The following is a 26,424-nucleotide window of genomic DNA, read 5'->3' as shown; positions in this document are numbered from 1 at the left end:
TATATTTATAAGCTTATGAACATGAAAATAATAGAACCAAATTGCAGACCAAATCAAATCACATATTTACATTTAATCATAACGGCTTCAACGTTAAACTCACACCAAGACTAAGATGTTTTATAGCTGAGACAAATCAAAAACAAAATATAGCCTCAGGTTAAAAAATGTTTATCCGTTTACTTAAAGTCGTATAGATGCCCACGAAAATTTTGCGACGCTACACCACAGCCAAAATTTAGACCAAATGAACGATGTAAACGCCAGATAAAGAGTTTAACTTCAATATGTTATTAACATTTCATGAAAAACCACGGTTCCCTCCGTACCAGGTTACATAGAAGAGATTTGTCGGAGCGATAAGGCCTCTAAAATCATGCACATCAAAATGTTCTATTTTTCTTCGCTTGGCTCAATTTGGCCCTCTAATACATCGGCAATATGTGCCTTGAAAATAACCTAACCTCGAAAACAAACCGACATAAAATCGTTTGACAAAAACTTATCAACAACATAAAATGTAAACACAGTAACATAAATACGAAAGTGAACGGCTTCGCTTCATCAACTGATAGGAATGACTTACGCAATTGAGAACAACGTGCGTGTTGGACACTTACACGCAAACGTTGGGAACACGGTTCGATCTACGCTAGTATCAATAAAACATTCGTACTTGCTTCGATATGAGCCAGTGTTGGTTAAACACGACGTTGTGTTCATAGCATATTGATTAAAGAAGGCACTGAATCTGATTAGGTGCATACAAAGCATGAGTGGCTCGGATAGGTACTAACGTCATGTCTATTGAGATGGGGGGCGGGATGCCCGTTATGATGTCTATGGGATCTGTCAACCACTTTCTGCTGGTTGTATCCTGAGCTCGGCAATCAGTGCAACGTATTTAAAAAAATAAAGACGTACTTACGGTAATCAGAATAAGGCTCCGAAATATATTTATATATTTTTCGTGATGACATAAGCAAAACTACGGTGTTTATAGATAGTAGTTTACTTTATAAGCATAATGTTTTTGTGAATCCGCTAGTTTGAGTAAAACTATCCAGCATATTTAAGGCGCAAAGAATCCATGGATGTCGGCTTCAAGACTAACACAAAGGTTGAGCCAGCGTATTTTTTATTTTATTTTAAATATAGCTCCCTTTTACGAACACCTTAATTATTACAATACAGGATATAAGGCAGACTTCAACAGTGAAATAAACTGAAAGTTTCACGGCTTTACTGAGGGCTACCGACGAGAGCAGGTGCCGTACAAGCCGTCTCTACAACGCCGCGCCGCATACGGGGTTAATTACTTGTGCACTTACGACAGGGCTATCACGCGCGCGTTAAAGTACGCGAGCCAACGCTTCATACGCCCTTCATGCTCTTACGGATTCAATTTCGGAGAACAGTTTGAAAAATAAAAAATTGCATTGCTGACGTATATGAGCGACGGTCACTAACCCACTACTGAGTTGCCCGCCGGATCTTCTCAGTGGTTCACGACTCCGATCCGGTGGTAGATTCAGCAAAGCACTGCTCTTTGCTATGGCTAGTGTTATTCTCTCAAGTTGAGTTTCTGAGCTCACCTGCCCGTCCAAGCGTAGCTGGAATAGCCCTTTAGTAAAGCAGCGATTAGGTAGGGTATAAGACGATAACCACTCGCCACACATGTCGTTTGCACGTCTTCCTCCCAAATTATAAAAAATGACTTCTTCCTAGCCGCAACGCAAGGGGTCTAAGGCGATTGATATGCCGATCGAAGCCTCGGTTTAATAAAAATGTATATCATTTGATGAAAAGAAAGGCAAAATCTTACCATTAATTCACTTTTTTATTTGATATTTCGAATACTTGGATACGTCATGATTTATGTGAAGTGTGTTTTTCGCGTTTTTTTTTATCTATAATAAGCAATGTAATAAGGCTATTAATTGCCTGAAGTTACAGTTACTTTGATGCCAGTTTGACAGTGTAATAAAAAAAAATCGATAACAGAATAAAACACAAGAAAATGTGTACATCAGTCAGTTTACTTCTGACATCCTTGAATCACATTACACTTGCGGCCGAGTGAATCGTCTCCGAAAATGAAAAAATAAAAACGAGATAAAACGCGGCCGCCTCAGACTAATTTACGCGGGAGATATTTTAATCTTATAACAGTCATAATGCAACTGTATTTTACTTTTATTTAATGTCAAAAGATTTTTTTACGTTAAGTAAGACTATCGAAAATAGAGATGCTTTTAATTGAATATACATATACCTACTAGTAATTAAGGCACAGTAGTGGTCAGTGTTAAGATCTAATGGTGTTGTCGTAAATGCCACTGTACAGAATTAAACGTATTAAATAGATAAGGCGCTATTAGTACTTAATTAATGTTTCCTGTAAACTCGGTCTCAGTATTCGTAGCGTTTGGTCCAGCCAATTACGACACATGTTAGATATTGAAACGATAAAATAAAGCGAAATTTTTGGGGTAAACTGTACAATAATTGTTACTGGAATGTTTTCTGTACATATCATTTTTGGCACGTTTTATTAAGACCTACGTTTACATATATTTTGATTGACAATTCTTAACTTGGTAATTTAAGTAATCATTTTGCCAATGCATAAAATAAAATTTTCTATCAAATTTTATACTCAAATCAACTACTACAATTACATTCGAATTATCGACTATTGCCAATAATAATGTAGTTTACCTCAATTATGTATTTCTATGATCGAACGTTCAGAATTCCACGATAAATGGCCTAAGCGTGGAAAGGCAAGGCAGCTAGCTAGCTAGACTTTAGAACGAAAAGCATAATGTTTTTCTTGTGTAATAGATGTGTAAATACATCCAACACATGAGCAAATATATCCAGTTCCCGAATACCTGTTTTTATTGCACGTTTAGGCAAGACGAGCATACGGCCCACCTAATGGCGAGTGGTTACCGTCGACCATGGGCTTCAGCAATGCTAGAGGCAGAGCCAAGCGCTGCTTGCCGTGAAGTACTCTCCACAAGCCTCGTTTGAAGAAGGACATAGCGCGCGGGAAACACCGTGAAGGGGAGCTAATTCCAAAGCCGGATGGTACGTATCAAAAAAGATCTCTGGAAGCGCACTGTGGATGAACGCAGTAGTTCCAGGTAGTATGGGTGAATTCTATTTCGGTGACGAGCGGTGCGATGGTAAAAACGAGATGGTGGTATCATCTCAAACAATTCCTCAGAGCTCTCCCCATTAAACCTTTCACAAAGATTCTCACTCCGAGCGACCGTAGAGAAAAAGTAAATTTTCCTATGTTCGTTTAAGATTACCAACGAATCATTAAATAAAAAGCCAGAATCTAATTTTTTATCATACTAACATCACGAATTTTACTGGTGGTAGGGGACCTCTTGTGAGTCTGTGCGGGTAGGTACCACCGCCCTGCCTATTTCTGCCGTGAAGCAGTAATGCGTTTTGGTTTGAAGGGTGGGGCAGCCATTTTAACTATACTGAGATCTTAGATCTTATATCTCAAGATGGATGGCGCATTTACGTTATAGATGTGTATGGGCTCCAGTAACTACTTAACACCAGGTGGGCTGTGAACTGGTCCACCCATCTAAGCAATAAAAATAAAACGAAGCACAATTTAATTCTTATTTCTTATAACCGAAATTAACCAAAAATCAGAACAGCTTGCATACATCCAAACATGAAATGACGTTCCAACGTTCACTAAGCCACGAGCGCTCCATTATCAGACACTAAACAATTACGGAAAGCCATCGTCCGATTTAATCTAAGTCGAAGCAGGCATCGATACACTTCGCATGTTGTAAACGAAGGCGTAAATTATAACATTATTATTTTAATGGCCAGCGATGCTATCAGCGCGTGTGAGCGGATCATGGGGGTAATTTGTGGCCGGGCAACGAACCTTGAACCGTAGCCCGCATGCACATTGTCCGCCGAACAATGTCCACTTGTGACCTGTTAGCCGGGTGTCTGTGCGCGCGGCGTTTCTGAGGTTTGTTCGACGCATCCAATCGCATGTTTGTTACAATGTAAAGGGACCATTGTGAGTTATGAAGACGAAAACATTTTTATGTATTCAACAGGGCTAGTTAAGCCACCACGATCTTGACTGCTACCGCCAGTAAATATAATATAATTTGTGCTTTGGTTTACTAATAAAAAAGCCTACACGTCAAAAGCCAGACCGAAATCATATTGTCAATACAACACATACTCGACTTCGTAAAAACTTGAGAAATATCTATTGTCCTTTTATGTTTAAATAAGACCTTTCTGTCGTAGCTAAAAATTTACCAAACAATTCGTGCACTTCATATACAAAAGGCTCCAAAATCCACAGCGCTATGATAAAATAGACAGGCGTGTCCCTCTATCCGTGTAAGCCTCTATTAAAACTACATATAAAATAAAACAAACCGTGTCAAAACATTTATAATACCATAACCATTAAGTTAAATATGAACTATTAAAAATATAAATCTTCAGTTGTATTTACCCAAGTAACTTTACTCGACTTACTTTATAAATGACCACTATCATTTAATTTATTGCTCAATTAGCGGAATGCCATAATTATTTAAAGCGGATAAATTAAAAAATAACGTGAATTAATTTGTCAATAAACGGGACGGACGGCTTTAAGCTTGGGCCGTATGCAGTTTTACTGCACGCCACTGTAATCAATTTTATACTGACGTTCATTATCGTATCCTAATTAATCTTTTTTTTTTTTAATTACAGGTACAAATGGGCAGGGGCCTGGCTTAAATCAACGATCAGTGGATTTGCAGCACAAAACAGATTTTCATGAGTATTATGATTAGAAAACTACTTTTATGGTTAAATCTCGAGTTTTTTACCGTCATTATATTATTTCCTACGTTCCGAATACTTGACAGGTTTACGAAAATTTATAGTAATAATTATAAATACTTTCATTTCAATCATTCTGAAGACATTCACAAAAAAAAAAAAACATGATCGATCTAGGATAATATTTTTAAATTTTTCATTTAAGTACTACGGCTTTATTTGTTACAGTCAAGCATTCTACACCGCATGGCAACGATAAGCATAACGCTTAATGAGTCTCAAAACTTATCGAATTATAAAAAGGTAACATACTCAATTGCCGTGATCTTCGAAAAATACTTTTAAATGAAGATCTAAATAGTAATAATCTAATTCACCGACAATGTCCGTCTGCATTCACTAATGAACGTTATTATGGGCAACGGTTCGCGACATTTATCTTTTTGTTATACTCGTAGTGTGTATTCAATATCTTTCTTATATCTTATCTTTCTTACTGGTGGTAGGACCTCTTGTGAGTCCGCACGGGTAGGTACCACCGCCCCGCCTATTTCTGCCGTGAAGCAGTAATGCGTTTCGGTTTGAAGGGTGGGGTAGCCGTTGTGACAATATTGAGACCTTAGAACTATATCTCAAGGTGTGTGGCGCATTTACGTTATAGATGTCTAAGCAATAAAAAAAAAAGAAAAAGAAAATGTTAGAGAAAAAAACCGAAGACTAGAAATATTTTAACGGTATTTGTTTAACGTTTCCATACGCAAGGATGACGAATAAAGAGGTTATATCGTTAAGACAAATCCCTTTTCAAATTATTGCAGCGTAGCTAGCAATCCTAGAATAGAAGGAATCCGACAAAACCCTATATCGCGCTAACGATATTTTCAAGATAAGTTTCCATTAATACAAATTCCGATCAACAATATTTTAACGATCTTCTGGTAGATCTAATTTTTTTTATTGCCTTTGTAGGCAGACAAGCATACGGCCCATCTGATGGTAAGTGGTCACCGTCTCTCATGGATGTCAGCAATGCCAGGGGCAGAGCCAAGCCGATGCGTACTTTTTTTCTCTAATTTATCCAATGTAATTTATTTATTAAAAAAAATATTCATCAAAATGAAATCTCAATTTACAAATATTGCCTACCGTAAACAAAAACAATAACATCAAATAAATGACCAATAAAGTAAGCACTCGAGTTGCCGAACAAGTTCTGAAAGTATTCTACAAAAATCAATACAAATCATAATAACGCAAGGGTTCTACCAAAACCGGTTTCAAATTTTAATGCAACTGCATTTCTCAACACACAGTCTATGTAAACACGGTCGGTTTGCCTCGTTCTGATATTTAAAAGAGGACCTAATTTGTATGGGCGATTTAAAACGGACACTCTTATTCGGACTAACACTAGCCCGCCGAGTTTCTCCCCGGATCTTCTCAATGGGTCGCGATTCCGATCCAGTAGTAGATTCATTCGTGAAGCGGCTACTCATGAGTCTCCTTAGAGTAGAGTCATTCGGGTAACTGTTAACAAATCCTACCCCTCCTGGCTTAGCCCTTTCTCGGCCACCTGTCTTGGTGAAACTGTAAAGGCCTCAGGGCCACTAGTAATCCTTCCTTAATAAAAAAAAACTAACTCTATTTTAAGTGGCGTTGAATGAAGAAGATGACATTACAGTCTTTCTAGAGGTAGCAGCGGTTCATTTCTACTGAGTTCCTAGCCGGATCTTCTCAGTGGGTCGCGTTTCCGATCCGGTGGTTGATTCTGCGAAGCACTGCTTTTACTAGGGCCAGTGTTAGCAACACTCTGGTTTGAACCCCGTGAGCTCACCTACATGTTAGGGTGAAGCTGAAATAGCCTCTCAAGGCTATCAGCATATATAGGGAAAAAAAAGCGGTTCATAGAAACAATACGAATATTGCGCCTTGGAACACGAAGGTCAACGGCCATCCTACCCTTTAAACCGGAACACATGTTCGAGACAGATAATAATACAGTCAAGATGTACCCACGCGTGCCGGCTCACAATCGGGCCAGTAATTACATATTAATTTTCAGATGTTGTTCCTTCATCGTTAAACTTGTTCGTGAGACAAGTGCTTTAGATTCTAGTATTTTTATTTTTTACCCTTCTAGGCTGACTAACGTACGACCCACCTGATGTTGAGTGGTTACCGTCGCCCATGGACTTCAGCAATGCCAGGGGCAGAGACAAGCCGCTGCCAACGTCAAAAACAAAGTCAGTAAAAGAGTATTAATGAAACAAAAAGGCCTTTTACAACGATAATTATACCAAATGTTATCTTCTTTTTCTCCACCTCATCCCACTAGATGGGGTCGGCACAACTAATTCTTCTCTTCTATTCTCTTCTATCAGCCGTCATCTCAACACTCACTCCTCTATCTCTCTCATATCGTCATTCACACACTCCATCCATGTCTTCTTCGGTCGACCTCTTCCCCTTCTACTTTGTACTACCATTTCCATACATCTCCTAGTCACATGCATCTTTTCTTTACGCATCTAATGTCCATACCACACTAACCGTCCGCTCTTTTTTATTAAATTATACCAAATTTTATGCCCATCACAATATAATAGGTTGCTCGTTACAATATTACTGTATAAACATTGACTGTATCGGTAGTGTAGCCGCATATACATATATGTTCGAATACAGAAAATCTTGAAATAAAACAATCCGTACGAGACAAAGCGTCGCCGAATGTGAGCTTGTAAGCTCGATGTTGTCGTGAACGCATTTAATTCACCTTATCAAGTCGTTATCTCCAGCGGGACAACGAAATTATTCGAGCAGACGCATGCATCCCACAATACTTACATTCAACAACAATATTATTAAAATTGACAGGTTTTGATACGTGAAGGCTATATATAAATTATATTATATTATATTTACTAGTGGTAGGACCTCTTGTGAGTCCGCACGGGTAGGTACCACCACCCTCCTATTTCTGCCGTGAAGCAGTAATGCTTTTCAGTTTAAAGGGTGGGGCAGTCGTTGTAACTATACTGAGACCTTAGAACTTATATCTCAAGGTGGGTGGCGCATTTACGTTGTAGATAGATGTCTATGAGCTCCAGTAACCACTTAACACTAGGTTGGGCTGTGAGCTCGTCCACCCATCTAAGCAATAAATAAAAATTATTTATATAGCTATTACGCAATAACAATATGTGCGAATTTGATTTTTAGTACTATGTTATGGGTGGATGAAGGATCATCGTGAAAATCGTTCGGAAGCATTTATAAAGCACGTCTTTCATAAAAAAAAAATTGTACTTAGATGCGGGATTATTCGCATCGCTCGATATGAGGGCACCAGTCTTCTTATCCTTTAATCCATGACGACTTTTCAATAGTTATAAGGGTAGGACTTTCTTTTTTAGTTTTACTTATAAGTCGATATTGCATTTGGCATAAACACATTCTAATGCGTTTTAGCATAACGAATCTAATAAATAAATAAACATAATACATCAATAAGATAAAAACAAAAAAAATATATACTCCGTAACTTAAACTCAAAATATTGAAAATTCCATTTTTGGTATTTTTGTTTGAAAATACAATTGTTTTTGCGACATTGAAAACGAAAAAAGATTCGCTTGTGCTTTGGCGTATATGTTTAGTCTATATTAATTATGTACTTGTGTCACTTAGGTTGACCGATGAATGGTAAATGAGTGTTCGGTAAAACGTGTTTTATTTCCGTTCGTCTAATCTAAATATAGATCACTCGAACCAAGTATCTGTAACGTAAGGATTGTTATGCATACATTTATCATTTTAATGAGTGAAGGTTTTTTTATGCTGTGGCGGTAGCCATCATACAACGCAAGATATTTGACAGAGGCCTGAATCTCGCTTACGACATTTTCAAGATAAGCTTACATATATACAAATTCCGAAAAACAATATTCGGATCGTCCGTCTACCGAGCAATATCATCAGCTCGGTGGAAGATCTTCCCTTTATCCATATATCCCTACAATCTAATCTTTTGTACTGTTTAATTTTTTCATCTTTTTTGTATATAAAGTTCAAATCAAGTAACCTATCATTTGGCGTAGTCGGATGGACGACCCGATTACTGAATTGGTGTTAAGTGTTTTTTTCCACTACCTATTTGCTGGTAACTTAAGGGCCGGTTGCGGATACGCGCAAATGGGTAGGTAAGCTCGCGTGTTCAACCTGAGAGAATTTTCTTACACTAGCCCTAGCAAGGGTAGTGCTTTTTAGAATTTACCACGGGATAGTGCACATCTTAAGCAATCAATCAAATGTAATCAGAACTTAGTTTTATACATTTTTTCATTTTTGTTGTTAATGCACTGTCGATTGCACCTATAATTGAGGTGACATCTGCCATGAACTTTTGTCAATTTGTCAATGTTTTCTATTGATGATCACTTTGTTGGTGCAACTTATTAAATAAATAAATAGGAAAAACGACCCAATGACAAGAAGATCCGGCGACAAACTCAGTGGGCTGTGTCTATGGGTTAGTTAGGCCAGTGACCGGTGCTTGAAGAGCCGAAAAGCACTGAGAGTGGAAAGTGGTTACTAAAGCCGATTAGACCCTAATGAGGATGCCGGCACCTTTAAATATATTTAGGTATATCGAAATATTGCAATTACTAAGAGAAAAAAAAAACTAAGCTTTTTGGAAAAAAAATGTTTTTAAGAATCTTATTTGCGAATCGTAGATACGATTAGAATATAGAAAGAACTACGTAAAATATAGAGCCAGACAGAAAGCGATAAACTATGTATATAAAAAAAGTGTTCTAAGATTAGTTCTCTACCAGTAAAACTTAGAAAGCAAAATTTTAAAACTATTAAAACGCTACTTAGCGTTCCTCGGTGTTAAAACAAGAAACAGTAGGTAAGTAACGACAGCTGTACTAAGTTTCAATTAAACTAAATTATCGCGTGGAACACGAATGTGCAAGTGATATTACAATTATTCCTTTTTATACATCAACTAGCGGCCCGCTCCGGCTCCGCTCGGATCTTTAACAAAAATTTCTACGATATTAGACGTCGTTTTTTTTTAAATAAAAGAACACTTATTGCGGCATAATTACAATAGTTAGACATATGCTGTCGCGACACTTTTTGTAAATAATAATGTGTTCTACAAAATCGTAGTACATTATTTTATTCTATCATCAATATTTTTCGCAGCGCACGCGATGTAAGGAATACTTTAGGTAATTTTTTTACACCTTGGGTTACATTATTCGAGTTTTAGTAAGGATTCCTTACTTTTTTCAAAAAAGATTATAGTCTATGTCACTCGGGAATAGTGTAGCTTTCAAACAGTGAAAGAATTTTTCAAATCGGTTCAGTAGTTTCGGAGCCTATTCAATACAAACAAACAAACAAATTTATCCTCTTTATAATATTAGTATAGACTAGCGACCCGCCCTCGCTTCGCTTCGGAAACATTAAAACACACATGAAACAAACAAAAAAAAAATTAAAAAAGTAGCCTATGTTCATCAGGGACAATGTCGGCTTCTAATGGAAAAGGAATTTTTCAAATCGGTCCAGTAGTTTCGGAGCCTATTCGAAACAAACAAACAAATCTTTCCTCTTTATAATATTAGTATAGAAGTATAGATAAAGATGACATTCTCGATGATAGACAAAGATCGCATCTATTTTCAACGCGATTCAATCATTCTGTAAATTAGTAGCAGCGTCTCTGTCGGTCCCTCACTGCGCAGTGCAAACAGCCGTGAAGATACCAGACAAGTATTTCATAGTAAAGAACAAGTAAGATTCGTTCAATGGGCGGGTCATCGACACCGCGTGGGTAGTACCGTATCCAAGCATTTTGTTACATAACATTTAGCGGTTTTTTTTTCTTCTCACATTTACGTCTTCTTAGTTCTGGTCACTCATAAAAATATTCAATTTATTTATAGTTAAATTATTTTCTAATGATCTTTTCAAAATCTATTACAACCGACGACCGCTTTAAGTTTTTTGTTATTATTTTTATTTTTATTGCCCGAGTAGTCAGACGACCATACGGCCCACCTGATGGTAAGTGGTTGCCGTCGCTCATGGATGTCAACAATGCCAGGAGCAGAGCCAAGCCGCTGCCTACCGCTAGCCAAGCCTATCGCTAAACCATAGTATTTGATATCGTGACTCAAGTTATAACCGCTTAACATCAGGTATACCGTAAGCTTGCCCGTCCGAATGGAGAAACAATTACTGTTTTAGGGGACAGACCCAGTATGAGGTGAATACTAAGCACTACATGAAATATTTTTGTTATAATGACCCTAATCCGTGAATGTGAATATTTTGATTCCGACGGAATTACCACAGAAAAAAAGCATATATTATATAAGTAATATACGTTAAATAAGATAGAGTAAATATTATATTGAGCGTAAGATTGTTTTGTAATGTGACTTGCGTTCCGGTGGCGTGTTCGGCGTCTGATGCTTGTTTGGCGTTAATGGACAATTGATTTTTAAATTTCGTATTAAATCTATACAAGAGGTCCTACCACCAGTAATTTCATCACAGTCTAAGAAAAGTTTGTTTGCGATGTGGGAATCGAAGCCACGACCCTCGAGCTCAGCTGACATTAGCCCTAACTACTGCATCACCCAGATTATTATTACCATTACAATGGTACTAGTTACTCAAGGTAATTACTTCCTAGTGATGACCGCAGACTCCTGCTGAGCTACGAGCCCAACGAACCCGTTTTATGAACGCGAGAACGTAACAAAATATAATATTGTTATTGTAAACAAAAAAAAACCTAAGCCGCACGCAGTTGACATTTTACCGGCTACGAAACAATAAATAGTTTACAATAGTTTTTATTGTTCGCCTCGTTTACGAACGCGTATTGTTTACGCCGTAATTACAACTGTTATATTTTGTCGCTTTCACTATAAAAACTGGTTTTACGACCGTTTTATATATTACCGAGAAAGGCTCGACGTGTTTCGCGATGAAAGCGTTAATATTCGATTTGTTTACAAAACAAAACTTTATTTTTTATTTTTTTATTTATTGAATGCACTAAAAACAAATGTCGAAAAAAACAGCATTAAAAACGTTTTGTCTTCCTGTATGCAACATACCTTTTATAAACTTTTTTTTATGATTGAAGGATTACTGGTGGCCCGGAGGCCTTTCCAGTTTCACCAGGACAGTTAGGCGAGTAGAGGCTCAGCCAGGAGGGGTGGGATTTGCTAACAGCTGCCCGAGCGCCTCGGCCTAACAAGTCAAGAGCAGCTGCTTCGCGAATGAATCTACTACCGAATGCATGGGTTAGGTTGCACGTCGAACTCTTTGGCGAGTTCGTCCAGTACGGTTACCGGGGTCCCTACTCCTAGTGTTAGAGCTGAAGGCGACTAATGCAAGAGTTATTTGTTCTGATGAATCCGTAAGGACGTGCTAATAAACTCTGCAGCGGTGAAACTAATTTGTGTGCAAATGCTTTTGACAAAAATGTACCGTAATTGATAAATAAAAAGAAACGCGCACAATATAATAATATATTTCCTACCTATTTCTAGTAAGCTCCAATGACTGGATGATTAAATATCGCAGACGAAAGCCATTCAATAAAATACAAGAACCGAAAAATTATCAGGTTTATAAATAATGTTATTAACGAAGATGACATTCCGAAAAATCACTACTTAGCACATAATAGCAATAAAACTTAACATTATGGGATTAAATTAGAATAAATCATTTAATTTACAATATCCTAGGAGAACGATTATGGTGTTTTAAAACTCCGATATAAAAAGTTTATTTTATCAAATATCTTTGTTTAGCATTGGCTCGATGGTGATTAGTGATCTCTGACTGCCGGTATGCGGATAGTGGGTTCGATTCCCGTTTAATAATTATATACTAGAGGTCCCGCAGTAGTCGAAATTCGACTATAATTAATTGTAATTTTAAGTTTGTACACTATTATGATTGTATTTTATTCTTTTATAATCACAAATTTCACCAAGACTACACTATAAAAAATATTAACAAAGACAAACAATATTTAATCTCAATTTGACAACAGACGTCAAGAACAAAAGTTTGACAATAAATAGTATGCATGCGTGTGTGCGTCAAATACATGGTATGTAGTGTGTGTAATGTTTCCTTTATTGATTTAATGTATCTTTTATGCATTATTTAAAAAAAATATTAGCATTGTGCACTTCTTCTCTATATTCTCTATAAGTGTGGAAAATTTCATACTCCTCCGTCCGCGCAATTTTCGTAAAAAGGGATACAAAGTTTTTGCTTCGCGTATTTATTTATATAGATTTAACGTATATACCTAATATGTAATATTAGTCTCTGGTTTTCATTGGACAGGGAATCCAAGTTTGGGACCGTGTGATTTGTCTTCGATTTACTTAACAGTAGAAGTCCGGTCACCGTCCAGGTCGAACGCGTCGCTTGCGACGAAGGGCTCGACTAGTAAATTAACCCACAGACAGCCCACTGAGTTTCTCGCCGGATCTTCTCAGTGGGTCGCATTTCCGATCCGGTGGTAGATTCTGCGCAGCACTGCACTGCTCTTGCTAGGGCTAATGTTAGCAACACTCCCGGTTTGAGCCCCGTGAGCTCACTTACTCGCCCGATCACGCTGACATAGCCACTCAAGGCTATCAGCTTAGGTAGGAAAAAAAAGTAGAAGTATTTCTTCCTTTCCTTCGTTGAATTCGTGTATACGATCTATATGATGGTAAGCGATCACCGTCACTCATAATCATCATAAAATACCAAGCGCACAGTAAATTACCTACCACCCACCCAGAAACATTTTCAAACCATATATGTACTATGTTAAGAAGGGTACATACCCGTCCTTGGGAAATGACATTATTACACATACATTCACCAATATATTATATTACGATCGCTTGCATTATTCTTGTTGCAACATATAACACTACAATGAAATCATTTAGACCTATTAATCCTTTACTGATAAAGATGACATTTGAACAACTGAAATAATATCACAAAAACACTCGTTTTCAAAAAAATTACCTTAATCTATACGAGTATATATAAAAAAGAATGTATGTGTGGGTACGTTGACCTAAAAGCCGAGAGCCGCTATAATTGATATGAAACTTTGCACACATACATATAAAGGGTGACATGACCACTCCAACAACTCAATAGTTATGTTTTGCCGAATAACTGGCGCTGATGGAATTGATTTACATCTTTTCACCATAGGTCGAATTTATATGAATATTATATATGTGTGTGTAATGTATGTTCATCTAAAATTAACTTACGTAGTAAACTTTCAGAATCGTCTCATGGTTTTAATGTTTTAACATAAAATAGTATATTGTTGCGGGCGATGCCACGGACGCAGCTAGTCATAAAGATAAAGATAAAGACGCCTTTATTAACAACCTTAATTCATATTTAGATACATACTATTAATTTTTTTTTTTTTAAACTATTCATAATTAAATTATAATTGTAATAAATAACGTCAAAGGTTAACCCTATTTTAGATCTTCACTGCGGACACAAAGCATCTATCACGATTGAAACTCCGTTTTGGTTCCGTAATCACGACGAACGTTCAATCACTCAAAATAAAAGTTAATAATAAAGCTAATGATTCCTTTTAAATATTCTAATGACTTTAAAGATTGTCACGATTGACCGTAGTCAACAAATCAAACCTTAATTAACTAGTGAAAATCAATAAGAGACAAACCATTTCATTCAATAGACGATGTTAACATTCTTACATTTTAAACGTAAAATAAAAATAAACGAATTTAAAAATATATTATACACATTATTACAACACGCTACAACAAAACTACATGAAAATAAAAACAGCGAGAACGACTCAATAAAATCGATACGATTTAAAATTAACATAATGAGAGGAAGACGATCGATTTAAACGATTATAAAATCGATTTTAATATGTAAAATCGAATACAGGTTTTATTCTGAAGTCGACAGAGGGCAGTGTACGGGAAAACCGGTTCCGGCGGGCTTGCATTTAGGCCATTTCTGAGGTTTAGCCTTAGTGATTCTCAACTTGTGGTTAGTTCTGTTTTACGAACATATTGATTTATTACGTATTTATGTATCATATGTTACGTTAATTCTACAACGGAATTGTAATTAGATATTTAAATATTTGTAAAACACTAATAAGGTTTTATTAAAAATTTACATACATTTTTTTTTTAATCAAGACGAGCTATATCTTGTTAATTACCCAACACAAGTTATTTGTAAGTTAAGCAAAATTATCAGCCCAATTTATCTACAAATTATCATGTAGTCTATGACAATTTCTACACGCCATTTTTTTATTGTTCAACTTTTAATAGTGAAGGAGAGTGTTTAATCCACATGTTCGCAAATTTAAGTGCTTATCTATCTATCTATATATATAAAAATGAATCGCTGTTCGTTAGTCTCGCTAAAACTCGAGAACGGCTGGACCGATTTGGCTATTTTTGGTCTTGAATTATTTGTGGAAGTCCAGAGAAGGTTTAAAAGGTGAATAAATATGAAAATGCTCGAATTAAATAAAAATAACAATTTTATTTTTATTTTGATGTGGCGGACGGATTCCTTTTGTTTGTTTTAAGTTTATTTTATACAAAAGTTTAGTTCTTTTATTTATCGATTGACGACACTATGAAGTCTGCCGGGTCAACTAGTTAATAATAAAAAGTAATTTTGAACAAAATCATTTGAGCTCTTAAATCCCCAAACTATTAGGCTTAGGAAGAACGGAGCGGCGTTGGCGTTGCGTAATCGCAGAGTCGATCAGACGAGCGGAGCGCGGAAATTGAGCGTGCTTTAGCACCGAGATTGCTTTTAAATCACATTATACCCACGAGCGATGCACCGACGATGCAGTCGCCCGGCAAACTTGAAACCAACCTACTTATATCCTATACCCTCTGCTACAAGCATAATATACATTTGAATGTATTTACATGGCCGTGCTCCAAAAAGAAAACGTTTAAGCGGACACTCTAAACACGTATACTTTGCAGAAACGGAATTGTGATGATAAAAGGCCTCGTGAAGAGTACGCCTTTGCCAATAGAAAACAACTGAATACACAAATAGCGTTTTCTAAACGACTGTACCGTTTATCTAAAAACCAACGCATTCAACACTAAAACTACTATATATAAAACAAAGGCATAAACACGAACGAACAAGACTAAAAAAATTATAAACAATTGTGACCGAAACGAGAAAACGTGATAACTAAAAACTAAAATGGCAGGCACACGGAAAGGTTCAGTCGTAAAACTCGGCTCGATGCACCAGGAACGGCAAAAAACCATTACGTTTCAGCGTAAGCTATGTAAAAAAAAAAAATATCGCCAGTGTTTTCAAGCAAGAAATTTCATTTAAAAAAAAAAAGTCGATATGACATTGACAGATGACGTTAGAAAGTGATCAAAACGATAAGTATTATTCGGTGTTGAAAACATTGAACGCAACACACGTCACAGTCTGTTTAAGTCGTAATGCGAACGTTGTAAAATACAATTATACATTAAAAAATTAAAAGGTTTAGGTTCGACGTTTGACGCACGTGTTATGTATGCATAGATCGAGTGTTGACGATAATGTCCAATCAATCAATGTAACTGCAAAAAGGCGGGTATAAGGTCACCTTGCGTTGTCGTTCGCAACATCTGTCCAACTCGTGTTAATCCTAACACTAAATAACCTTTACAGAGTTTTACGATAAATTTTTATATTGCAAATATACTTTCATTCCGTGCCGGGGCGCTGTGAATTTTTAAAAAGCATTAACTAGGTTGGTATTTATTTAAATTGTAAATGAAAAGTTAGTAGTATAGCCTTCAATGTTCTTTATTGAATCAAGCAAAAATGGCTGAACGCAAATATTTCGATGATAACACATAGGATACTCTTTATCATCATAGTAAATGACATGACCCGGGCAACGCCGCGCAATCTATTAAAATAAGATAAACAGTTTATAGACAAGAAAGTAACATAAGTAACTCGAAGGAAAGAGTAACCGTGCTCTCTTCACAATTTCCGAATTACCAATTCAACGCGAGTGAAATTATTAGTAATACCTACTGCATTCGATTAAAAAAATGGAATCTTTCCACTGTTTGCAGCTGATACTACAAGTATCATTATATATTTAAATCAATGTTTGAAGACAGCGTAAGAAGTTAAATTACAAACAGTACAATAATATTAGAACATATTCGAAAAGTCATTTAGGGGAAAATGTTTCACATATCGAGAAAAATGTCTATGTGTGGAACGAAGCTCGTCAAATGTCACGCAAAATAAAGAATGTCAGATAAAACCAAGACTAGATTAAATATTCAATGAATAAAACCGGAAGGTTGAACACAAGGTGTTAGACACACCTGCTTGTTTGTGTCCCTTTAATAAAAGGCATTCTCAAGAACAACATTCTAATTCAATGCAAACCCTATTCGAGCTATGACGAGTTTCAATAAACCAGCTAGCTACAGGCAATTAGGCGATGCCGAGAAAAATCTTAACGAGAATATATCAATCAGAATGCGGCAAATTGCGAACTAAATATCATATAAACAACATTGTCATTCATTTAAATACTTAACTAAATTTAATTAATAATATTTAAATTAGTTGTAAATCGAATGAGTCCAACATGAATATTTGATTTTAGTTATTGTTCTCAATTCTTCCTCAACTCATTTTATTCTAACTAAAACTGATAATAATTATCATTGTTCGTATGATTTTTGTTTATTTTATTACAATAATAATATTTATTATTAAAAATAGGTAGTTATAATAATTAGAAGAAAAATAAACACAAGTCAACTAATTGCTGGGCAATTAATAGATTATGGTATTGTATTTTTATTGAACGATTGATTGGTGCCAATGTTTCAGGATTTCCTGGTGCAGTATAATAAACATTGTTTGCGGGTTTTTTTGCGCTTATAAGTAATTCTACATTATTTGCAGCTTCAGTGATGACATTACGTTCATTTTAGTACGATTTTTTTTGTTTGTTAGATTGTTGTTATTTTATAAAACTAATCCGGTCATTTTCGATAAGAATCGATTTTTCATTGTATTAATATTTCGCATTTCCTACAACGAAACTAAGATTTACATTTTTATGAATGGTTAAAATATGACTATGTTTAGTTTATTATTTTGTTTTACTCATCAAATATGTTTACTGGATATCTAAAAGCAGAATAAAATGGGCAATTAGCATAATTTTAAACGGTTCCTAGCCCGTAACTCTGATAAGTCTAGGAAGATATAAAAATCTTAATATTTTATTTTATAGATAAATATTTGGTCTGGAAGGAAACGATAATATATTTGTATGAACAAAATGCAACCGAACTTTTTCCTCTTCGAGTTCGGTATAGTGCACCCCGATTCTTATATTATTTAAGCCCCGAAATCAACGGCAGACATAAAAAATCAAGCCGAACCTTCGGCACAATGAGTCCCTCGAACGCGAAGGGAGAGAGACACCCATTGTTAAAATAAAATAAAAACTTTTTTTTGTCGCGCCTAACGAAACAAGTTTCTTCGAGCAGGCAGTACGTACTCGAAAAAAAGCGCCAAAAATGCCGAAATACACTTCGCCGTTTCTTACCAAAAATTAGGCATTCGTGGAGATAAAGCAGTGAAACGGGCACGACATGCCAAAGCTCCCGTGGCGTTCCCACATGCATGGTGTTTTTAGGGCCGAGGTCGGGGATAATCACCTCGGTCGGTGTAACATAACTTCTCATCTCTCGGTCCACGGTCAGCTCCGCGCTGCAGCACGCGCACTGCACATCCTGGGCATTCTCACACACAAAACACCATCACTGGTTAGTAGGGCACACAGATCGGGTCGTCGCCGCACTACACTATGTCACTGTGAGCACGGTACGCACGAGCAGCAGGACGGGCGGCACGCGCTGTATTCGCCGATGCATTGGCGGCAGTGTGCGCGCGGTCCGGGCGCGCAACAGCTGACGGGAGGCGCCCCCCTGCGTCCGCGCGCGCAGCCGTTGCGTGCGCCGCCACCCCCTCCGCGTCCCTCCCCCTTCTCTAATCCATTATTTACGGACGGGCGACCGGTTTCAGGCGCGTTCGTTCTGGCCGCCGCGCCGCACCGCTTCACGATCGTTCAAATTTAATGCCCTTCCTATGTCCGGCCTCTAATGCGATAAGATTACACTGCAACAGCTATGGGAGAACGAAACGAGCCCCGTTTCTGCGACGGCAGCTTCGCGAATTCAAACTAATTAATCGACGCGTGATAGTGCACATTATCAAAGCACGTGGACATAATGCATAGTAATACAACCAAAGTGCATTTACAGTGGAAAGGTGAACGAACGAACAGCAACCGTCGACTTGTACTCTGCCTTCAATACTAAAACGCCAATAACCCAAAGTTATTATTCTGTTGTAAGCCGCAAGTACGCTTTCGAAGCAGTAAATCACTACGTCGACGATAAAAACGTAAAAATAGGATTGGACAAGAATGAGTTCCAGGACCTCGACAAGTTATATTCACACATAGTGCTCGTTGAAATATAGTCGTGAGTACGACAACTGTTTAAATGCGCTTCATAAAAACTTTCACGGTCGACCCTCTCGCTTGCTAAGTTTATCTTAGCATTTATCTTATTTCCGTGAAAACAACTTAAAAAAGTTATGCGTTATCTTCTTCTTCGGAGAACACGATACCACTCGTTTCCCAGTGAAGAAAACTGAGAAACTTTATAATACATTAATATAATAACTAGTTCAAAATGTGTTGTATGCGTTTTGATAGAATACACAAAATGCAAAGGTAGATAGATGGATATAAATATAATTGATGGATAGACAGTACAAAGATCGATAAATAAATAGGGATTTGGTGGAGTAATTGCTCGCAGTTTTCGTTATCATTTAAATTGTCTTTATGTCTTGGCAAAAACAAGAAACGCGTTGAAAATTTTATAACTGTAAATTAGGCCTAAGAATAATACACAAAAATATTAACAATTCTTATAATGATGTAATGCAATACATCGTGAGGACCCCCACGACGATCCTTTCCGTGAAAGATCATATTGGCTTCGGTTTCTAATGAGTGAATCATTAAATACTGAAAATAGTAAAGCACGCAGACTCGGATGGGGGTCCGATCGGAGGGCAGTCCGTAGTGTTTCATTACACGGTTCCTCGTAAGATTAGTGCCGTCCGAACGATCGTCGAGAGATCCACTTTCGGCGGACAACCATAGAAATCACGTAGTTCGCGGAACTTTGTTACCTGTGGTGCGCCGGCAGCGCAGCGCGTCAAGGTGAACGCTCGGGCCAAGGACGGTTCGGGCGGCGGGAGGCGCCCCCCCCAGAGCCTCCACCCCCCCGTGCCCGAGTAAAAACGCCCTAAGCCTTCCAAGACGGTGCAGCCCAGCAAAAAAAGGGCCCGACGGAACAAATAGAAAACGTTCAGTCCCAAAAAAAAAGAACAAATAACAGGGGTCTCGGATAACAAAACTAGTTAGGCACTACGGTCGGATTTCGAAATAATATCGAGTTCGCGTGTCACCTGCGCCTACGCAGAAGGGTCACGCACCCAAAACTAGAGTCGCTGTGATGTATAACGGAAGAGGTGCGGAACCGGCTCCCGTGACAATCACTGATCATCTGACGTCACGTATAATAAAATTTTATAGTTTCGCAAATGCATCGAAGCAATCGCACAACGAACATATTAATATTCTACAAGGGACAAGTCTTCCATTATTTATGTCTTCTTGCTATTCGCGCGACATAAGCTCTAAAGTTTTTCATGCGAATTAAGGGAAGACTACGATCGATAAAATGCGAAGACCGCTTCCTAGTCGTATCCCCGACCGGTTCAGCTGTGCATTATAATAACTTCCACACGAGAAAAACCTGTACGTGCATTAACTTCCCAAGAATATTCTTTAACGACTCGCATTTGAAATTTCTCATCAGCCGGGAATGTTATGTGCATCGCATAACAAGACCACGCGTTCTACAAGTTAAGTGAGCGGATAGTTTTTACTGTGTCCATGCCGAAGTTCAATCAATTGATGGAGAGAATCAGTCTCCTTGATTCCAGTTACATTAGCAGCCTGTTGTCGATGTTACATCACCGTACGTAAATAGAATCTCCTGGAGTGAGTCGCACTTGCGTGTAGCGCGTGCAAGGAGGCGTAACACTCCGTGCTGCTCTAGCGGCCAGCGAGCAACGAGAGAGAAAGGGACGTGCCTGTGTTACAGTTAAGCAGGAACTCTATTTATATGCAAATATAACCTCGGAGTCGACACCTGTTTGCGTATTCTTAGCGCTCGCCGCTTCGCTTTGTGGCAACACTGTCATCGTGGTCGGCAGTGTCCTTTAGATTATAAAAACAAAAGGATTTTTATTAAGTAACTGGTATTCGTTCAAACCTTTACAAGCTAACGCATCACGACTCTGATCTTCCTACTAAAAACAACATTCAATTTGTCAGCTCCATTGGAGAATTCCCGTTTCCCTCATTCTCTGACTTATTTTTAATCCTATTGTTTAATGAAAAACTCATTATATCCTATTTGCGGAAAGGGATTTTTTTCTTTCTCAAAACTGAAGTCTTGACATAAAGCGAATTCTAGCAATGTGATTCATTGGTTAAGTGTTGTGGTTTTAGGTGTGTCTTTAAATAACACCATTATAGGCCAAATATATATGAAATACGTAGTCGTTGGCTGTACAGGTTTTATATTATTAGTGTAAAATATATCAACCACTATGAGAGAGGCATCGCTCTCTCATCCAACAGAAGAGAACAGAGTTGGAACCGACAAGCCCTCTGTAAAGTTTTAAAGGCATTCTATTCATGGATCTGTGGACCCGGAAATTAGTGCATTCTTATAATTTATTAGTTTTTGGCGCCTAATTTGAAAAATTAATTTGTTTAACTTTGAATTTTACATGAAATAATGCAATGATTAACATTTGTTTATGATATACATTTCACAATCGCATCTAGTTCACTCCCACATATGTATATAGAATTAAACCAAATGCTTATGACAACAATAAATTTCCCTTGCGATTTGGACGTCGCATCTTTCCATTATCGTCATATTTCTTCCCACTGATCCCCCCAGTCAGAGTTTAGTAGAGATACGGCCACCAACGAGTTTATACTAAAATAACACAATTTCACTTGTAGTCAGTTTTTATAATTTTGATTTACCAACACCCTGAAAGGGTTACTCACAAAAACATATTTTGTTGGTCCAATATCCCTGTAACATTATGTGGATGTTTACTTTGATTTTGTTACAGAGATATTGTTGTTTTGTTGTATTATGTTACCGAGTTTTTACTTGAATTTGCCGTCAAAGAAACAGCAACAAGCATTCAAATTGTTACAGAAACGTACCTATTCGCTGGTAGGCTAAAACGCCATTCCAATTACGCCCGTACGTGTGAGTTCACGGGCTCAACCTGTGAGAATTCGCTAACACGAACCCTAGCAAGAGCAGTGTTTCGCAGAATCTACCACCGGATCGGAACCACAACCCACTGAGAAGATCCGGCGAGAAACTTATTGGGCTGTGTCTATGGGTATGAGTTAGTTCGCTCGTCGAACTTTTCGTTGAAATCGACAAGTTCAAGGAGGACGGTGACCAGTGCTTGAGGGTCTTAAAAGCACCTTGAGTGAATCCGGGGTTCCGACAGGACATATTTTTAGTTAATACATAACTTTTGTTTTCGTCTAACCTCTTTAATTTGAATCACTTCATTCATTCATTTTCAGAGACAACAAACTTATTAGACGACCGAGGTTCTTTGTTTTAAAATACTCAGCTATATCCTAATTACCAACTTTCATGTATTATATAAAATATTTCACGTTAATTACATAAAGTACTTAGCAGTGATATACAACTTATCTTATTGGCGACTATTTACTAATCACTAACTGACATTTGTGCTGAGACTGTCGTTTGCACGTTTCTTCATCTAGCTTCATATAACAGACTTGGCACTCGATGCTTTAGCATGGCTCAAGGTCCCATTATACTGGTTACGTATTTATGGTAGCTCTAGGCGGACCTGCGTCCAGTTCTGTCCATTTATCATTTCAGGCGAGTATGCTGAGTGCGTTACCGTGTTCGGCCAGATGAGAAGGGGGTGGTAGCTCTTTTATTTCGTTTGTTTATTTAGTCACGTCTGCTACGATAATAACTGCGAATGTGGCGATATATTGTGTATATCGGATATTGCTGTATCAGTTTCGTGTTGTCCGTGATCAATGTTTTCAATTTTAAACATATCGATGCACTTACGTGCTCATCATTGTTCCGCGTTTATTTGTTTCTCAGAAACGGACGCGTCAGGTTTTGTTATATATTTATGATTCATCACTTCTTATGTCGTTTTTTTTCAGTGTGATGAAATTATTTATTCATATCTTTTTTTTTTTGGTTTGTTGTAATGGTCATTGACTTTAATTGTTTTCAGCATTCGTAAGTAGACGAGAGTTTTTTTTTTAATTTATTTTAACGAGTAAACGGCCCACCTAGTTTTAAGTGGTTATCCGAGCCTGTATGAATGCTGCCTCTCACCTTGAATTATGAGGCCTAAATAAAGTTTAACAGCTGTTCTATTGTAAAGTAGGAAAGCATGACTGCTTCCAGGCAAAAACCAACAGGGTAGTGATCCCTACTGGTGCAAGAATTTGTATGATGAATTATATTTGCTTCCGTTCATCTACAAAAAAACGACAAACGACCTTACGTTCCAACTAGTAAATGGATTTATCAATGCCTATTGATACCCTCAACAATAGCTCAAGTCTGGAGTCCTCTCTAGTCCGCATGTCGTGAACAAAATCCTTAACATTGCTACCGACTGCTCGATACTTCAAACCGCCACCCACATGTATTTCAAGAAAATAAAAAATATCTCCCACGTAAATTATGAACGATATATTTCTCTCTGAATAACATGACCATTAACGGCATTCGCCAGGCGCAAGTTCGCAAGCTGACAACCACCTTATCATCAATTTGTACTAATTTATTCCACCGTCTATCTTAATAGTCTATTTTAATATTCTTAACAAGTGCACCTGCTTCTATTATAACAATATAAATTCTAAAAAATAACTCATTTCGTATAAATTTTCTGTATTAAGTTTCTATAATTTTCTCCTGTGTTTTTTTTATATCCTACCTAAGCTGATAGCCTTGAGAGGCTATTTCAGCGTAACCTTAACTAGTAGATGAGTGATGCTAACACTGACCCTAGCAAGAGCCGTACTTCGCAGAATCTACCATCGATTCGGAAACGCGACCCACTGAGAAGATCCGGCGAGAAACTCAGTGGGCTGTCCTGTGTTATGAACGCCTAAAACGCATGCGATACAAGGAGCATGGCCACGAAAACCTCAAATATCTCATAACTTTCACAAACTATCTATACAACAATAGCTCTCGACACCGTCTCCTTTGTATTGAAATATACGGTTGGAGTATTTTCGAACATCAACACTGGCCTGATCAGCACAATTAAGCCAACTTATAACATCCGTCTCGGCATTATTGTAACGTTTAATATTGCAGACAATAATAAAAACTGTTACAAAAATACTGCAATACAGCTAGCCTATAGCTCTAATCCTTATTTTCGAATCTCGCTTGTTTTTTGCATTTATTGCTAAGATTGATGGCCGAGCTCACGGCCCACCTCGTGTTAAGCGGTCCCCGGAGCCCATAGACATCAACAACGTGAATGCCAGCAGCCACCATGAGACAAGAGTTCTAAGTCTCAGTGTTTCAATATGACTGCCTCACTCTGCATACCTTAAAGCCACGTCCTTACGGATCCATCAGATCCAATAACTCTTGCATTAGATACCTTCAGCTTTAACACTAGGAGCAGGCTGAGGAACCCCAGTAACCGTACTCGTCGAACTCGACAAAGAGGTCGACGTGCAACCTAACCCATGCATCAGCCCGCTGAGTTTCTCGCCGGATCTTCTCAGTGGATCGCTATTCCGATCCGGTAGTAGATTCATTTGCGAAGCAATTGCTCTTGAGTTTTTAGGTCTCCTTCGGAGGCGCTTGGGTAGTTGTTAGCAAATCCCACCCCTCCTGGCTGAGCCTTTGCTCGCCCACCAGTCCTGGTGAAGCTGGAAAGGCCTCCGGGCCACCAGTAATGTTTCAATCATCCTTAAGGCGTTACTGCTTCACGGTACAAATAGGCATGGTGGTGTCATAATCTAGAATTTTTCTCTTCTTTTTTCGCTGTCAAGTTTTTTATGTTCACCTTGCGATGTATTTATTATTGGAATAAATCAGGTGTCGGGACACAGTTAGCGCACCTGATATTTTACACAGTGACCTTTTGACAAATGCAAGTATGCAAAACTTTTATCGGTCGCCTCGATCGCACGATCGTAAATGAATCGGAGACGGGTGCGACGCCCGTGTGTCCTGCTCGCCCTTTTGGACGATGCCTCGTGAACTACACACGGTGCCTTTAATAGAAGGACAACGTAAATTTATTGCGTGCTTTTTTATTACATACATTGAAAATAATTTTTACGTTACTATGTACTTATAACACGCAAGGAGGCCAGGCGTTGTTTTATTTTTTGTAATCCAAAAATAGTGAATCAGTTGTAATTTTTATGTTTTTCAGTTATTTTAGTTTCAATAATATTAACATTTTTTTCTACGAACAAGAAATAATTAAGTTACATTTTTGGCACGCGAAAGACACACAAACACAAAAACTAACTTGTGAAATGTTATTCTTACGAATTTAATTGGATTGTTTTTTTTTTTTTAACAATCACAAGTAGTCTTCTGTCATTCCCTCCTATCTACAAGCCAACCCACAGATCTGCCCATTACGCAACTAGTTAGGTAGTTTGGTAAATCGTTCTAGTCAATTTCTCGTCAGACGCGTCTATTCGACTAAGTACTGACTAAAATGAACGAATATTCAATATTATCGTTGTCCGAACAGCGTCGCCGTGTGTATCGTTCCGCAAAACTAACGACCTTAGCTTTACGACACGTAATTACGTTACAGACCGGCAATTATTAGCATAACAAAGTTTTCCACTTTGGTGCATCGAACGCTATACGTTCGCTGACAAAAGAGTATCTCGCCTTTGTGATAATATGTGCGTCGTCACGAAACCGGTCTCCCAACAACGAGCACTGCAAATAAATTGAGTTTTCATTAGACGAGAGGGAAATTCAGTCGATACGTTTTGTCTTTCGGAAGCCAGATATTTAAATTATCACATCAGCGGTGTCAGGGCTACGCGGGGAAATCGACGCCTACATCCAAAAACGTTATCTGTGAGCCTCGCCTGAGAAATAGTTTCCCGCGATTTTAAATTGTACGCATTATTTTCGTATTCAAATACATTTTCATGTCCCGTGTCACTAAATTATTATGTTGTCACTTTCTTTCATCACAAATGTTATACGTAAGTGTCAA

The 26,424-nt window shown here is 37.7% G+C and overlaps 1 protein-coding gene across 5 annotated transcripts in view; it reads right to left on the bottom strand.

The window, feature by feature from the left end:
• The window catches only part of jing (AE binding protein 2 jing), a 220,575-nt gene that overhangs the window by 35,910 nt on the left and 158,241 nt on the right, over positions 1-26,424 (bottom strand). The window contains exon 1 of one of the 5 annotated variants that reach the window (XM_089732484.1): positions 18,551-19,183. The exons of 2 other annotated variants lie outside the window; for them this stretch is intronic. In XM_089732484.1, coding sequence (XP_089588610.1) covers positions 18,551-18,564 — 14 coding nt within the window. In that variant the 5' untranslated portion in view covers positions 18,565-19,183. Of the gene's footprint in view, positions 1-18,550; positions 19,184-26,424 lie in introns of those variants that run through there. 2 more of the 5 variants (XM_028176761.2, XM_028176760.2) reach the window with 2 other exon arrangements.

Source organism: Bombyx mandarina, chromosome 13 (genome assembly GCF_030267445.1).
Source record: "Bombyx mandarina strain Sakado chromosome 13, ASM3026744v2".
Lineage (NCBI taxonomy): Eukaryota > Metazoa > Arthropoda > Insecta > Lepidoptera > Bombycidae > Bombyx > Bombyx mandarina.
This window is presented reverse-complemented; position numbering and strand designations above follow the sequence as displayed.